We start from the raw sequence: 13,674 nt of genomic DNA on the forward strand, positions 1-13,674 counted from the left end.
ACAACAAGAAATAGCAAAAAAAAAAAAAAAATATCAAATTGATAATTAGGAAGAAATTTGATTTTTAATAAATCTTATCATTGAAGAAATAATTATTAATAATTAAATAATTAAATTTAAGGAATTTGACTTATTTTAATAAATTAGACTATTCATACTATTGGCTCAAAAACTTGAACTTATATCAAGTTTTCCTTTTTACATTTATTTTTTGCCAAAAATATATTAAATTAGTTTTAAATAGAGTTTTTAAAATCTTTTGACAAATGGTATATATTATCAAAGGTTATGGCTGAAAAAACCAATCTTTAAATAGTTAGTTGACTAATTACACACGTCACAAATTATAAAACAACGTTTTAAAAGGCATGGAGCATATCTGAGAACCATCGTCGAAGCGCGCTCTCCATAACAAGGCTAATCATTTCACCCGCCATAGTCGCACAGCTCCCACCACCACCAACAAGGGCAATGGCGGACTTCTTCGTCGGCGAGATCACGACGGAGCTCCTGAAAAATTTATTCGCCGCCATCTCCCTCAAGTTATGCAGCAGCAGAGGAACCGCCGAGGAACTCAAAACCTCAGTCGAGCAGCTCCTCCCCATAATCCAAGAAATCAAGTACTCCGGCGTCGAGCTACCGGCCGAACGGCAGTTCCAGCTCGATCGCATGTCGGAAGTTCTCCAGAACGGCCTCGAACTGGTCCGAAAAGTCCTCATGACACCGCGCTGGCACTTTTACACGCACGTCCAATTGGCGAAAAAGATGGAAGCTTTGGAGAAGACAGTGTCAAGATTTCTTCAGGGCCCATTACAGGTCCATATCTTGGCCGACGTCCACCACATTAGGGCGGAGGTGGATCAGCGGCTTGACCGGTTTGATTGGTCCAACCGGGTGCTGGAACAGCGGCTTGGGACTTGCGGGGGCGGGGGTGTCGGTGGCGGGTGGATGGAGGAGGCTGTGAGGAGGGTTGAGGAGGAAGGGCAGATGAAGTGGGAGGTGAGCAGTTCGGTGGTGTTGGGATTAGGGGTGGGGATGAAGACGGTGAAGGGAATGATTTTTGGGAGGGAGGATTTGAGGGTCGTTGGGATTTGTGGGATTGGTGGCTCTGGAAAAACCACTCTTGCTAGAGAGCTTTGCAAGGATGATCAAGTTAGATGTAAGTAACTAAGTGCCTGTTTCGGATTGCTTGCTTGTCATCGTAATCGATTTTGCTAGAAGTGCTTTTACTTTATTAGAAACATGTTGAAATTTGTATTGAAAATTCAAGTACTTTTCAGATGATATAATGACTTTTTCGCCAAATGTTGTCAGAAGCGTTTTTATAGAACTTGAATTCGCTTTAATGGGTTCTCTAGAATTTGAGTTTTCTTTAGAATCAAACACTGACTCTGTTTTGTGTTCGTTGCCGTTCGAATGCAGCTTATTTCAATGAGAGGATTCTGTTCCTGACAGTGTCACAGTCTCCAGATGTGAACCAGTTGAAGGCCAAGATTGTGCAGTTCATCATGGGCACCCAAATTCTCAGTCCCAATTCTGTGCTTCCCCAATGGAACTTGCAGTATGAATGGATAACCGTAACGAAATCTCTGGTGGTTTTGGATGATGTGTGGTCACTGGCAGTGCTTGACCCGCTGCTCCTTAAGATCCCGGGCTGCAAGTTTCTTGTGGTCTCACGTATCAAATTCCCAAACGTTCTCGATGCCACTTATGATGTTGAGTTGTTGAGGGAAGAAGAAGCACTCTCTCTGTTTTGTCACTCTGCTTTTGGCCAAAAGTCCATTCCTCCTGCGGCTGATAAAAATTTGGTCAAGCAGGTAGGATCTTAGTGTCCGTTTGTAATTCTTTCTGCTCATAAGCGTTTTTGCTGGAATACAATTGCTTATTTGAAAAGCTCTAGAAAGTGCTTCTATAATGCATAATCACTTTCTTTCTACTGCTAAACGTAGTCATAAGTCTCCAATCTCCATTTTCTGCTAATCAAAACGGGTTATTTCATGTTTCTTTAGATTGGTAACTGATTGTTTTCTTGAACTTTAGATTGTTAACGAGTGCAAGCGGCTTCCTTTGGCTCTCAAAGTGATTGGAGCTTCATTGAAGGACCAGCCTGAATTGTGTTGGGCAAATGCAAGGAGCAAGTTGTCAAAAGGGGAAGCTTTTTGTGAGTCCCATGAGAACAATCTACTTCAGCGAATGGCAGCGAGTCTCGACTGCTTATCCAAAAAAGTTAAATCATGTTTCTTAGATTTGGGTGCGTTTCCAGAAGACAAGAAGATCCCTCTTGATATCCTTACCAATATGTGGGTTGAAATACATGGCATCGATGAAGAAGAAGCGTTTGCTATACTTGTCGAGCTTTCGAACAAAAATCTCCTCACCCTGGTGAAAGATGCAAGGTACGATGCTTAAAGTTCGGCACTTGGTTTCTTTTACTTTGAGTGTGATTAGTTTCTGTTTTGAACCCTTTGTATATATTGATGTTGTAGAGATGGAGACATATATAGCAGTTGCTATGACATATCTGTTACACAACATGATGTGCTGAGGGACCTTGCTCTTCATTTGAGCAGTGATGGCAGCGTGAATGAACGTAGTCGATTGCTTATGCCAAGAAGAGAGACTGAACTTCCAAGAGAATGGGAGAGGGATTCAGATCAGCCATTTCACGCGAAGATTGTATCAGTTCATACCGGTATTAACGTGTCTCAGTAATTGCCTTATTGATTATGAGGTTATTCGTTATGTTTACTCTTTCGTGCTGATTTAAACCGATTCATTCCTCGATAATGCAGGTGAAATGAGAGAGATGGACTGGTTCCAGATGGAGTTTCCCAAATGTGAAGTGCTGATTTTGAATTTTTCATCGGACGACGAGTACCTTCTTCCTCCTTTCATTGAAAACATGCCAAAGTTGAGGGCATTGATAATCATGAATTACAGTACATCAAATTGCATACTAAATGGCTTTTCAGTCTTCTCAAACTTAACCAACTTGAGAAGCCTCTGGCTTGAAAAAGTATTTGTCCCTCGATTATCTACCATCCCCCTGAAAAATCTGAGGAAAATCTATATAATCCTATGCAAGATAAGTAATAGCCTTGATCAATCGGCCTTTCCTCGGCTCACAGAGCTCACCATCGATCATTGCGATGACTTGTTCCAGCTGCCTTCGTGCATTTACGCAATGCCTTCGCTCAAGAACTTGAGCGTAACCAACTGCCACAGCCTATACCAGCTCCCAGCTGATTTGGGAAGGCTGCAATCTCTACAGATCCTAAGGCTATACGCGTGTCCAGCACTGCAGACGCTTCCGGCCAGCATTTGCGAGCTACTTCGCTTGAAGTACATTGACATTTCCCAATGTGTAAATTTGAGATGCCTACCCATGGACATTGGTAAGCTAGCAAGTTTGGAAAAGATTGACATGAGGGAATGTTCACAAATTAGCAATCTGCCGAAATCCGCTGCAGTGTTACAGTCTCTGCGCCGTGTAGTGTGCGACGAGGATATTTCTTGGATGTGGAGAGATGCAGAGATGGCATTGCCGGAGCTTCATGTTCAGGTGGTGGAGAAACATTTCGATCTGGACTGGCTCGATGAATGAGCAAATTGTTGTACCATTAGTCAATGTTAATTTGTATAAACTTTGTTGTAAATTGTAAGTAATTTGTTCATATGAAGTTAAATAATAGGAATTGAGATCCTCTCTGAATCTTTGTGTCTGGAACTCCGGAGTCCGGATCACACATTTTAAACCATACGGTCCCTATTTGTTCATCCTACTAGTCCACCTAACTAAACTAAGAATCCGAATTTCTCTTCACTGGCTTGGCTCTCCTAGTCTTTGAACTTCGGACATAGAAATTCAGAGGGGATGTCGATTCAAATAATAGGGCAAAAAATTAGAGGATTATTCTAACTGTGGTGTGTCTGTGGTTCTGTTTTCTGAACACTTCAGAAGTCGTCGCAAGTGCCCTGCTTTAGGGACAGTCAGCTGGCGGCTAACAAGCAGCAAAAGGACTTGTTTCACAAGCACTTTAGCCTGAAGCCAAAAGTTAGGACAAGAACTTTTGAAATATTTGTAACGTCTGATTGACTTGACTTCAGCTGGGGTCCAATTTTATTGAGCTTACATCAGTGTTTGAATTAGTCTACCCTCATCCCGCAATTCCACCTTCCCACTTATCCCCTACCCCTAATACGACTTTAGCACACTTCCCAAAATGAAAAATAATAGATTAATTTAAGCTTGTGGATTAACTTAATCACAGCCGTTCATTTTTTAAATCATTGTTGTTAAAATTTACATAATATAAAAATTATTTAACTATTTTATTATTGTACTAAGCAACAAAACGTTGATGTCCTTTTGCTAGTCCAATCGCTGTTAAATAAGTAAACACTTTGGTTTGAATGAATTTGTACGAGGAGTTCAAAACAGTCGTTAAAATCGTATTAACATATACTTATAAAAGTTGAATAAATCTGATATTCAAGGGATGATTATGTGTTAATTTATATGATTAGAGTATATTATCTTCAAAATTAGGCAAACGCGTCTTGAGGAAATGGAGAGAAAACGTGTGGGGTCCATGAGAGATCGAGACCTCTACCAAACCAAGTGCGGTTGCCGGCTTCTTTGTCAATTTACAGAGTTGGTTTTCAGAGTCGTACTCCTTCATCTTTCGGGCGTTCACACCGTTGGTCTTAGACTACATGGACCATGATTCATGAATATATGTATAAATTATATATTTCTGGGCAGATTTAGGTTACAATATTTTCTTGATAATTTTGTTGCTTTTGGAGGTGATTGTCGTCCAGAACTATATATATATATATATATATATATATATGGCACAATATGTCATTACGATTAGCAGTGATGGATTTCATTATCATATTTATAATATCATTATCTCTTCATTTACATTTTTCACTTTGTCCCTATTCTACTTAAATATCTCATTTGAGGAAATACAGTAACATTCTTACTTGAACATTCTAGCTTCCATTCTCGTCATGCAATGTTATTTGAATATAAGAACTGTTTCAAACCTTTAACGTCCTTGAAAGATCAATTTTTCAAACATTCAATGAATCAAAAATCATTTAACTTTTTTATTTGTCTATTCGTTTGATATTAGATGATTAAACGATTTCAGACTTAATTATTTTTTTGGTGAGACATAGTTAATTTCTACTGAGGCCGGTTCTTCATATGATTCTGTTAATCGTTCAACGTTGCAGGATGAGAAAGAGAGCTAAAAAAATAGCATTCCTTCTCTTTGTTTCAACTTAAGTATTCTTAACCCTTCTTATGTACACAAAATGGCATTAAACTCAGATGCCAAATAACACACGCATTTCTCTAACCAACTAATCTAATCCATATCAGCTCATTCTTTCATTACAACATTACATTCATCATAGACGATTGAAACTGGTTTCCCCTTTCATAAGATCATCTTTCTGAAGGCGCTTAATAGCATCTTGGTCGAATGTGCTTAGTAGCTCAAGTTCTTTCACTAGCAACTCTCGAGAGGAGAGAAACTTTGAAAGAGCTGCTTGAAGCCACGCCGATCCCACCCAGTATAAGAGCACCCTAATTAAGAAGACCTACCGAAGTTTCTCTCCCATCTTTTTTTTCCTTTTTCGACCATATGAACAATTCTCCTCTTTCTTTATTGCCCTTTGGGCTTCTAGGATATATATTTCTGCTAAATTAATAACAAACCCATGTACCATGTACATAAACAGTTAAACACAACAAATAACATCATCTCACAATTTATAAACATGTTCTGTTATCTAATAATAGAAAAATCTGGAAGGTATGTACTCCCGTATCCTAACAGGTAGACTATAAAACTCCTCATTTCTAGCATCTCCTTTCCTGCTCTGGAATGGTCTCCACCATGCAAGTCCTCTGTCGCTGGCCGAATGCTTGGCGTCAAGCGTGTTATCCAGCAGCGTGCCCACGATCATCGCCACTGTTGGGCTCGATGAGAAGATCGTGTTCAGTATGTCATCAAACTGCAGCCATCAAAATGATGTTGATTTAGAATCCCAAATAAACGAAGTCATAGTTGAAAGAGAGAGGGTCTAGGGTTTAGCGTAACGTGTCTATGTGTAACGTACCCACACGCCATCCGTTTTGACTGGCCCGACACCATTCGGGGTGGTGTTCGAGACAAAATATTGAGGTATCGAGATCCCAAGAAACAGGGAAAGACCCAAAACATAGATGTTTCTCAAGGAATTATTATTTGCAAACTGCATGAATGTGAGACCAACAGCAGCTGCAGATAGAGAAAACAAAGGTGAAACACTTTTCGGTGATAGAATGGTATTAACGAGATTAGAAATGGTAATCGAATCACTCACCGACGATTCCAAATAAAACACAGTACATGGCAGCAAATATCGGCAAAGGAATTGATGCAAAAAAAGCTCCAAACTTCCCTGAAAGACACAACTTAACACTATCAAACACAATGTAGTAAACCCAGGCATGAGTCATGACATGACTAACGGAAGGAGAGAACGAACCAAATATAGCGAAGAAGAACATGAAAGCAGTTGAAATCTGCACCGCTCTCCTGCTCCCTATGTGTGTCAATCCAAGCAGGCCAACGTTTTCGCTGCAAGACATTACAAAAAATGAGTGAATTCATAATCTTTGTAAGCAAATTTTCTTCTGTTGATATCCAATACTCTTCGATAGCTAGGAAACCGTTATTATATAAAGGGAATATCAACATATATGTCAAGCAAAAAAGGCTTTCTTACACGGATGCTGTGGTACCGACAGCAGCGCCAAAAATACCTTCAAGCAGCATGCCAACACCCTACATTTGAACATACACAACTAAATCGTTTTAACTATTTTGAAATACAACGTTTGTTTCCCGCTCTTTTAAAGCATCACAGAGATTTGGAAAGGATGAGGGAGAGGGAGAAAGGAGCGGCATGACAATTTGCAATCACCTGCAAGCCAATACTCTGGCTCACTACACTTGCTGGAGGGGGAGTAGCACCTGAAAGCCGTGCTGCCGCAAAATACGCTCCAGTTGACTGCAACAAAACATATTATTAACTTTATCAAGGGTTAAGCATAGAATCAGATTTAAGATACGAGATTCAATACCAATTACGAAATTTTCAAAGTGCATAAAAAAGTTTATAGAACCAGTATTAGACCTCTGCAGACGTAACAATTGCTGCTCCCATCATTCCAAAGACGTGGCTCGCTCGGAATATGGGTTTACCCCACTGAAACGGGTATGGGAATCTAATCCTTCATTTGAACAGCAATAACAAGTGTTATGAAAAGAATAATTCTTCTGAAGGGAATTTATTAACTTTATTACGCAAGAAGAGAGACCTGATACATGTACATACCAAGGAGCAGATGCTATAAGGTAAGAGCGATCTGTACGGCAATTTTGTTTAGTCTGCTGTTTAGCATTGTTATAAGCACCAGCCTCGGTGAGGATAGCAGCAAATGACCATGCAAGCCCAATGCAGAGAAGCAAAGCAAACCTCTCGAGTATGTTATGGGCTCTAGGAAGAGCATGCCTCAGATACTGCCCAAACAATATTATCATGTTAAACTTAGAACATTTATTCTAAGAACAAAAAGTGGCAGATCGGATAAAATTTACCTGTTGAGTAATGACGAGCAGGATCAGCATAGGCAGACCAATCTCCACACAGTTTGCGAGCTGTGCAGAACATAAGAGAGAGATCAATGTTTTGATAATATCCTTATGAATGTGATGAGAGAAATGGAGTGTTTTGTCAAAGACATTACAAGTGGAAAGCCCCGTGCAAAAAGACCAAGACCGACTACACAAACCACTGGCACGATAACGATTGGACCAAAAAATCTGATAGAGAAGAAAAAGAAAACCGATGACAGTTTAGAAAATGATAACGAAGAAGAATGTCATGTTGAGGCTTCAAGCATCACTCTTGAGATAATGATTTCGTACCTTGTGAAGTTCCCCCATGCCCTACTAAACCCGATGAAGATGTTGAAGAAGGAAGCTACAATAAGTGACCCTTGAATCGTTCTCATTGTGGTCTCAAACCTCTGCAATCATACACATTAATCATCAACGTGTTGCAGTCAAGTAATAAAGTCCAACCCTAATTGGTTTGCATAGTTGTAACCGAATGACCTAGGGTTAGTGATTTAATTAGTTAGCTATTCCTTGTGCCACAGGGAAGAGTGAAACCGGATTAATTCCAATTGCTTAAGGGGTTGTTGCCTGGAATACAATTCCATTGGCTTTATTATTCTGGTTAGAGGATCATAAGAGTTTCTAGTCTCCGTTAGTGGGTAGGGTTCTAGGGACGTGAAGCCTATGTAAGTTTGAGGTCCCTGTCACATTGCTAATGCCACAACCCTAGAACTCCCCATCAGTTCGTTGCATATGACGCAACAGTGCATAGACGTGCTTCAATCTATTCCGTCCTCAAAACCAGAAATTCATCATGACGTCTTTTACAGGTATGTAAGGTTTACACGTTTTGATTTGATCTGCATCAACTGGTATAAAGTTTGCACCACGTATTTTTCATCTCAAAGTCTATAACTGAAATTTCTTAAAGCAATTTAAGAAGTAAATTAATGTGATGTTAAATCCTCTATGAATAACATGTTTCAAACTTTAATACCTCATGTTCACTTCTAAAATTCCGATCAGAATAATCATTGATGATTGACATCACCGGAAGGGTGAAAGCGAATGACGAAGTCATCACTGTTGGAAGCCTTGTCCCGATGAGTGTTTGGATCAACGTGTTTATTGCGGCCATAAACAGCATCGTCTGAATCACGCGTGCCTTGTCACCCTGATCACAAAGGGAGAACAAAACCCAAACATTAACATCACGGATTCAAAGCTACATGTGTGATCGCTAATCTTAACCGGTATATTATAAACTTTACGATATAGAGGACATAACTTACATGATCCCCACCCATCCGAGGCACGAGACTAGTGGCAATTATAACTATGGATCCGAGCATCACAATATAGTGCTGGAAAGCGAGTACGAATGTTTCCGCTGTAAAATTCGATCCATTAGAAGCAGTTTGTTACATTCGATCAGGAAAACATGGGAAATTTACATTTACACTTCCTAAACATTTTCGAGTGATAACGATTTCTTGTAAGCAGGATAAGTTGAAACTGGTTATGGAACATATGCTTATTATTTTATTAGAACTAATTACAGTACTTAAAAAGATTCGAACACAATAAATTAGAGAATCCGAAACAAAAATAGTAGAATTAATTTGCAAAATTAGGACTAAAAAGCAAACTAGTAAACTAAATAAGAAGTAGTGCCAAAAGCTTCAACTTTTAAACCAACCCATTAAAATAGCACAACTTTAATCAGCTTTTTACTCAAAAAATATAGAAACCCAGAACGAAGAAATAACAGAAACAGAGAGAGACTAACGCCAAGAGGGGTTGGAGTGGATGCAATACTGAAGGTGGTGGAGCTGCTCAGTTGGAGTCCAAATAGGACCCTTCGCCGCCCCAAGAGGCATCTGAGACGGCCGAGCAACCACCTGTGGTGGAGGAGGCGGAGCATTTTCTCCCATCTTTTGTTTTGCTTTTCCTTCACTCTTCCACTTCCTTATCTTTTCTCTGAATTTCTGAAGACTAAAAGCTTCTTCTTCTCGGTTAAAGCACTATCACTTCTGGTATCATCAACACCACATATATATATATATATAAACGGATTGAACTGAATTCTAAAAAAAACAAAGGTCTTCTGAGTTTGGTTTCTTCCAAGCAACTGCAAGGAAAGGAAAGTACAAAATCTGAAAAAAATAAATGCAAGCAATGAAAGAGAAAGTTCCTTTCTGTTGAATTAAAGTCTTAATATTTACGAGAAGTACAAGGAACCCAGAAAAAAAAAAAGATAGAAAAGGATTGAGAAAGTGAAGAGATAGATTACGTTATGATTGTCGAGTTCTCTTACTCTTCGAGGAACTTCCACTTATTTGTAAACGGTGGTGACCATTCTCTAGCTACAAATTGACATTGCTGTTTGTGATAATCACGATTGTGCCATCCGTTTCTTTTCAGCTGAGACCTTCGTGGTGGGGAGAGAGGGGATGATTCCACGGAGGAAAATAAGGAATTTCCTTTCGTTTTCCTATTTTTTGGATGGATTTCTCTTTCTGGATATGTGGTGTGACTTGATGGTTATCCTACGATAAAAGATGTCGACAGCCATAATAATAATATGGGTTGATTCAATTTTTCATTTTCTTCGAGCATACAAACATCTTAAATGATTACAAAAATATGGTATTAAGAACTTAGTATTTAGAATTTCAATTCTCAATATCGAATTGTGTACAAAATAAACCAGTCTTACTTGCTTACGAGAAGGAAAATATTGTTAAAGATTATTCAAAACGGACAACTTTGCATTTAAATATTGATTTTTCAATTTTAAAATGTCAAGGTTACTAATTAAATAAACGTATTACAAAATTCTAAAAATAATAAATATATTGTTGTTTTATAACAAAATGAAGATTTTAAGGATGAATATCCCAATAAATACAGATTTGATCAAAAACATGCAATGATTGATTACGTCAATGATAAATAAAGATTATGATTCTTTGTACGAAACTAAATTATTTTTCAAGATATGTTTGGTAGATAAGACACTTTGAGTGGCAAACGGTGGAACATCCAAATCAAATCATAAACCCTATCTCTTATCCGACCGTCTAATCACTGTTTAGCAATTATTCTTGCAAAACTTCAACAACGTTATGAGCATTAGAGATTGCTTAAGATTGTGTTTCCATGGGGGGTACTGTTGTAATATTAGAACCAAACGATGGTTGCTTGTGACTTTGCAGCATTGCATGGGAGTCGTGACAAGGGGCAGGGATAACCACCATTAAATTAACGAGGTCAGCAGGCGCTGCAGTTCCTTTTATAAATGTAACGACATTTTCATGTACTGAAACATCTTACGTTATTAAACAATGTGAATAATTCCAAATTCTACGAGAATGCCACACAAGGTGACGATGAGATAATTTTAAATCAGTATTTACAGTATTTTAAATCAACCACGTAATAAAATAAATTTTAACTTTAACACGAACGGATAATTATTATTTAAGCTCAATTAAAGTCAATAAACGATTTCTTACATGCAAACGGTCGTATGTAGATTTTTTTTTACATAATGGGACCACAAGTAAGCTTAAGTATTAAACAAATAGTCTTGATTATCGTGTGTGGCCGTAATAACATAAAATAAGTATTCAGAATCAAGATTCTACAAATAGATCAACTGCTTCAAGTACAGGGTGATTGGGTGATAACCAAACATAGCACATGTATACAAGGATCATACATTTTATTTACTATAGTCTCGTATTATTCTACGTACACATGATGCCTTTTCCCAGGGGATTGTAACACTCAGCCGGCAAGAGGGTTGAGCAGGTTACCGATGAACAGAACTGTTCCCGTCGTTTCTTCACTGATCGTGAAGAGGAACGGACGATCAGCCACAAATGTCATGGGCATCCTCCTATCACTTATAACCCCGGCAGAAGCAGCTGCAGCTTCTGTGCCTTCTTCATTCACTTCAATGAACGACTCGTGGAATATGCTGGAAACATATAGCTTCTCACCCTCGGGCGAGTCCACCATCTCCGTCAGACCTCCTGCACCCGCGAAAGGCAGCACCAGTCCCAGACTCTTTAGGACATTGGAAGCTTCAAACCCAAATGAGATCTTAAATTTTGGGATTCTGAAGTCGCCCACTGCAACTGGTTGTTTGGGAAGATATCGATCTAAAAACCCGGACTCAGAGCCAAGTTTCTCAACCAAAGCTGGCAGCCCATCTTTCGCCTGTGGAAGAAAGATGTGCATGGAGAAGCGCCGCTTGTCTTCACCTTGTTTGTAAGGGAGCCCTAAGACTGAGAAACCGTCAAAGGCACTTACATACTGCTTGTTCTTGCTGGTCATGAAGGGCGCCTTAACTGTGCTCCCGTCGAGAAGGTGGAAGTCATGCTCTTTTGTAGCTGATGCATCAAATTTCTCAGTCCAAGCTCCTTTGAAGTACAATGCATTCGTAAAGATGAGCCTGGTTGAGCTGTCAAGTGACCCGGGAGGAAGTAGATTCTTGATAAGGCCGCTCGTCTCCTTTTCAGCCCATGAATTCACTTCCGACTCCACTTGAGCAGCCTTGAGCACCAACAACAGTTACGACAAGTTAGAAAACAATGATATCAGCCTGCATATCTCGATCAATTACAACCACAAACAGTAACAAACAAAAAATCTACCATACGATTTCGTAACGGCTAAGTTATGCACAAGAACAAGCACGAAGAGGAAGTATTTAGTTGAAATGCTACAAGAATAAAAGAGCATCAGCAGGCCTGCAATTTAGGTTCAACAAAGGAACAAACATCTCTAATCAAATCGAAAAAAATTTGAAGACTTTGATCATGAGCAGCATTTAAAAAAAGTTACCGAAACGACATGACGGGGTTTGGGAGCTTACATTGGTCTGAAAATCGACTAGGGCAAGTGCGGCCTTGTAATAAGCGTCCACCACCTGCTTGAAGGAAGGCTTCAGTGGGAGATCCTTTTGCACCCAAACCCCATTTGCAAACGCCAGCTTGGGGCCGCCCACGGGGGACCCATCGGAAAAGATCACGGACTCGAGCTGGGAAGCGAAGGAGTTGAGGTGGTCGGTGGACTTTGACTTGAGGAACGAGAGCAGCTGCTCCTGGGTGGGACCCTTTGACCCGGCCGCGATCAGGCTCAGCACCACTTGGATGGACAGCGGCGAGTACACGAGGTTCGACTGCTTGTCTTCGGTCTGAACCAGCTGCTTCGTCAGCCTCCTTGCCACGTCGTTTTGGTTGATGATGCTTTCTCTCAGATCCATGTTTGCTGTGCGTCCAGTTGCGAGAAAATTGTTCCGCTGTTCGTTTCGAATTTATACGAGAGTAAGGACCAAGGTTTGGGAAAATCTTGGTGTCGGTCGTCGGTCATCAGTTGCAGGTTCAAACGATCAATGCGAGGCCAAGTGGGGAAGAAGACAATAGTGATAAGAATAATATAGGTTTGTTGGATGTTTGTGTTATGAGTGATACAATTTGTTTGTTTGGATGATTTGTGATAAGAATAATATAGGTTTGTTGGATGTTTGTTATGAGTGCTACAATTTTGTTTGTTTGGATGATTTTTGGTTATAGTTTTTGGATCAGTTTCTTAGGGGTAGAATGGTAGAGAATTAAGAGGATATTGGAGTGTGGTTTTCAACTTCAAGGTTGTGCAGAAAAAATGCAGCAGCCACACTTCATTAAGTAGAGAAAATGTGTAAGGGTATGGTACATTTCCATCACCCATCCTTGTGTAAAAGAGTTGGTGATTAGACAATATTTAAACACTAAAATTACCTTACTACTCCAGATTAAATCCTAGCCCTTCATTGGGATTTAAGTGATCTAATCTGGAGTGTACATTTGTCACTCACACATTTAAACAACAAAAAACTAGCCGTTGAAGGCCAACCCTTCATTTTCTTCTTCTTCCTTCTTCGATGCAGACAACACCTTTTTCTCAGGAGCTCTTTGCTGCCTTCAACCCCTCGACT

At 39.6% G+C, this 13,674-nt stretch overlaps 3 protein-coding genes across 3 annotated transcripts; 1 reads left to right on the plus strand and 2 right to left on the minus strand.

Moving 5' to 3' along the window:
- The first annotated feature begins 303 nt into the window (after positions 1 to 303).
- On the plus strand, positions 304 to 3,712 carry LOC137717833 (putative disease resistance protein At4g33300). Its single transcript, XM_068457320.2, has 5 exons — positions 304 to 1,159; positions 1,423 to 1,817; positions 2,041 to 2,396; positions 2,487 to 2,692; positions 2,793 to 3,712. The coding sequence occupies exons 1-5, from the start codon at positions 472 to 474 to the stop codon at positions 3,602 to 3,604; spliced, it is 2,457 nt and encodes an 818-aa protein (XP_068313421.2). The 5' UTR covers positions 304 to 471; the 3' UTR covers positions 3,605 to 3,712.
- A 1,967-nt stretch (positions 3,713 to 5,679) lies between these two features.
- Positions 5,680 to 10,008, minus strand: LOC137716862 (nucleobase-ascorbate transporter 3). Its single transcript, XM_068456224.2, has 14 exons — positions 9,478 to 10,008; positions 8,981 to 9,078; positions 8,686 to 8,862; positions 7,998 to 8,098; positions 7,817 to 7,892; positions 7,668 to 7,727; positions 7,405 to 7,589; positions 7,204 to 7,300; positions 6,991 to 7,077; positions 6,793 to 6,851; positions 6,553 to 6,644; positions 6,388 to 6,465; positions 6,142 to 6,302; positions 5,680 to 6,036 (listed from the first exon to the last, which is right to left on the minus strand). The coding sequence occupies exons 1-14, from the start codon at positions 9,620 to 9,622 to the stop codon at positions 5,812 to 5,814; spliced, it is 1,641 nt and encodes a 546-aa protein (XP_068312325.2). The 5' UTR covers positions 9,623 to 10,008; the 3' UTR covers positions 5,680 to 5,811.
- Positions 10,009 to 11,317: 1,309 nt separating this feature from the next.
- On the minus strand, positions 11,318 to 13,431 carry LOC137717952 (serpin-ZX). Its single transcript, XM_068457464.2, has 2 exons — positions 12,574 to 13,431; positions 11,318 to 12,251 (listed from the first exon to the last, which is right to left on the minus strand). The coding sequence occupies exons 1-2, from the start codon at positions 12,961 to 12,963 to the stop codon at positions 11,481 to 11,483; spliced, it is 1,161 nt and encodes a 386-aa protein (XP_068313565.2). The 5' UTR covers positions 12,964 to 13,431; the 3' UTR covers positions 11,318 to 11,480.
- Positions 13,432 to 13,674: the final 243 nt, after the last annotated feature.

The sequence above is a fragment of the Pyrus communis genome, chromosome 8 (genome assembly GCF_041283825.1).
Source record: "Pyrus communis isolate YQ-2024b chromosome 8, ASM4128382v1, whole genome shotgun sequence".
Taxonomy (NCBI): Eukaryota; Viridiplantae; Streptophyta; class Magnoliopsida; order Rosales; family Rosaceae; genus Pyrus; species Pyrus communis.

Excerpts from the sequence above, each read along its gene's own strand:
- LOC137717833 (XM_068457320.2), top strand. The coding sequence starts at position 472 with ATGGCGGACTTCTTCGTCGGCGAGATCACGACGGAGCTCCTGAAAAAT. Across the intron at positions 1,818-2,040 it reads ATAAAAATTTGGTCAAGCAG|ATTGTTAACGAGTGCAAGCG; the intron begins GTAGGATCTTAG and ends CTTGAACTTTAG. Across the intron at positions 2,693-2,792 it reads GATTGTATCAGTTCATACCG|GTGAAATGAGAGAGATGGAC; the intron begins GTATTAACGTGT and ends TCGATAATGCAG.
- LOC137716862 (XM_068456224.2), bottom strand. The coding sequence starts at position 9,622 with ATGGGAGAAAATGCTCCGCCTCCTCCACCACAGGTGGTTGCTCGGCCG. Across the intron at positions 8,863-8,980 it reads CTCGGATGGGTGGGGATCAT|GGTGACAAGGCACGCGTGAT; the intron begins GTAAGTTATGTC and ends CTTTGTGATCAG. Across the intron at positions 7,893-7,997 it reads GCATGGGGGAACTTCACAAG|ATTTTTTGGTCCAATCGTTA; the intron begins GTACGAAATCAT and ends CTTCTCTATCAG.
- LOC137717952 (XM_068457464.2), bottom strand. The coding sequence starts at position 12,963 with ATGGATCTGAGAGAAAGCATCATCAACCAAAACGACGTGGCAAGGAGG. Across the intron at positions 12,252-12,573 it reads TAGTCGATTTTCAGACCAAT|GCTGCTCAAGTGGAGTCGGA; the intron begins GTAAGCTCCCAA and ends TTGGTGCTCAAG.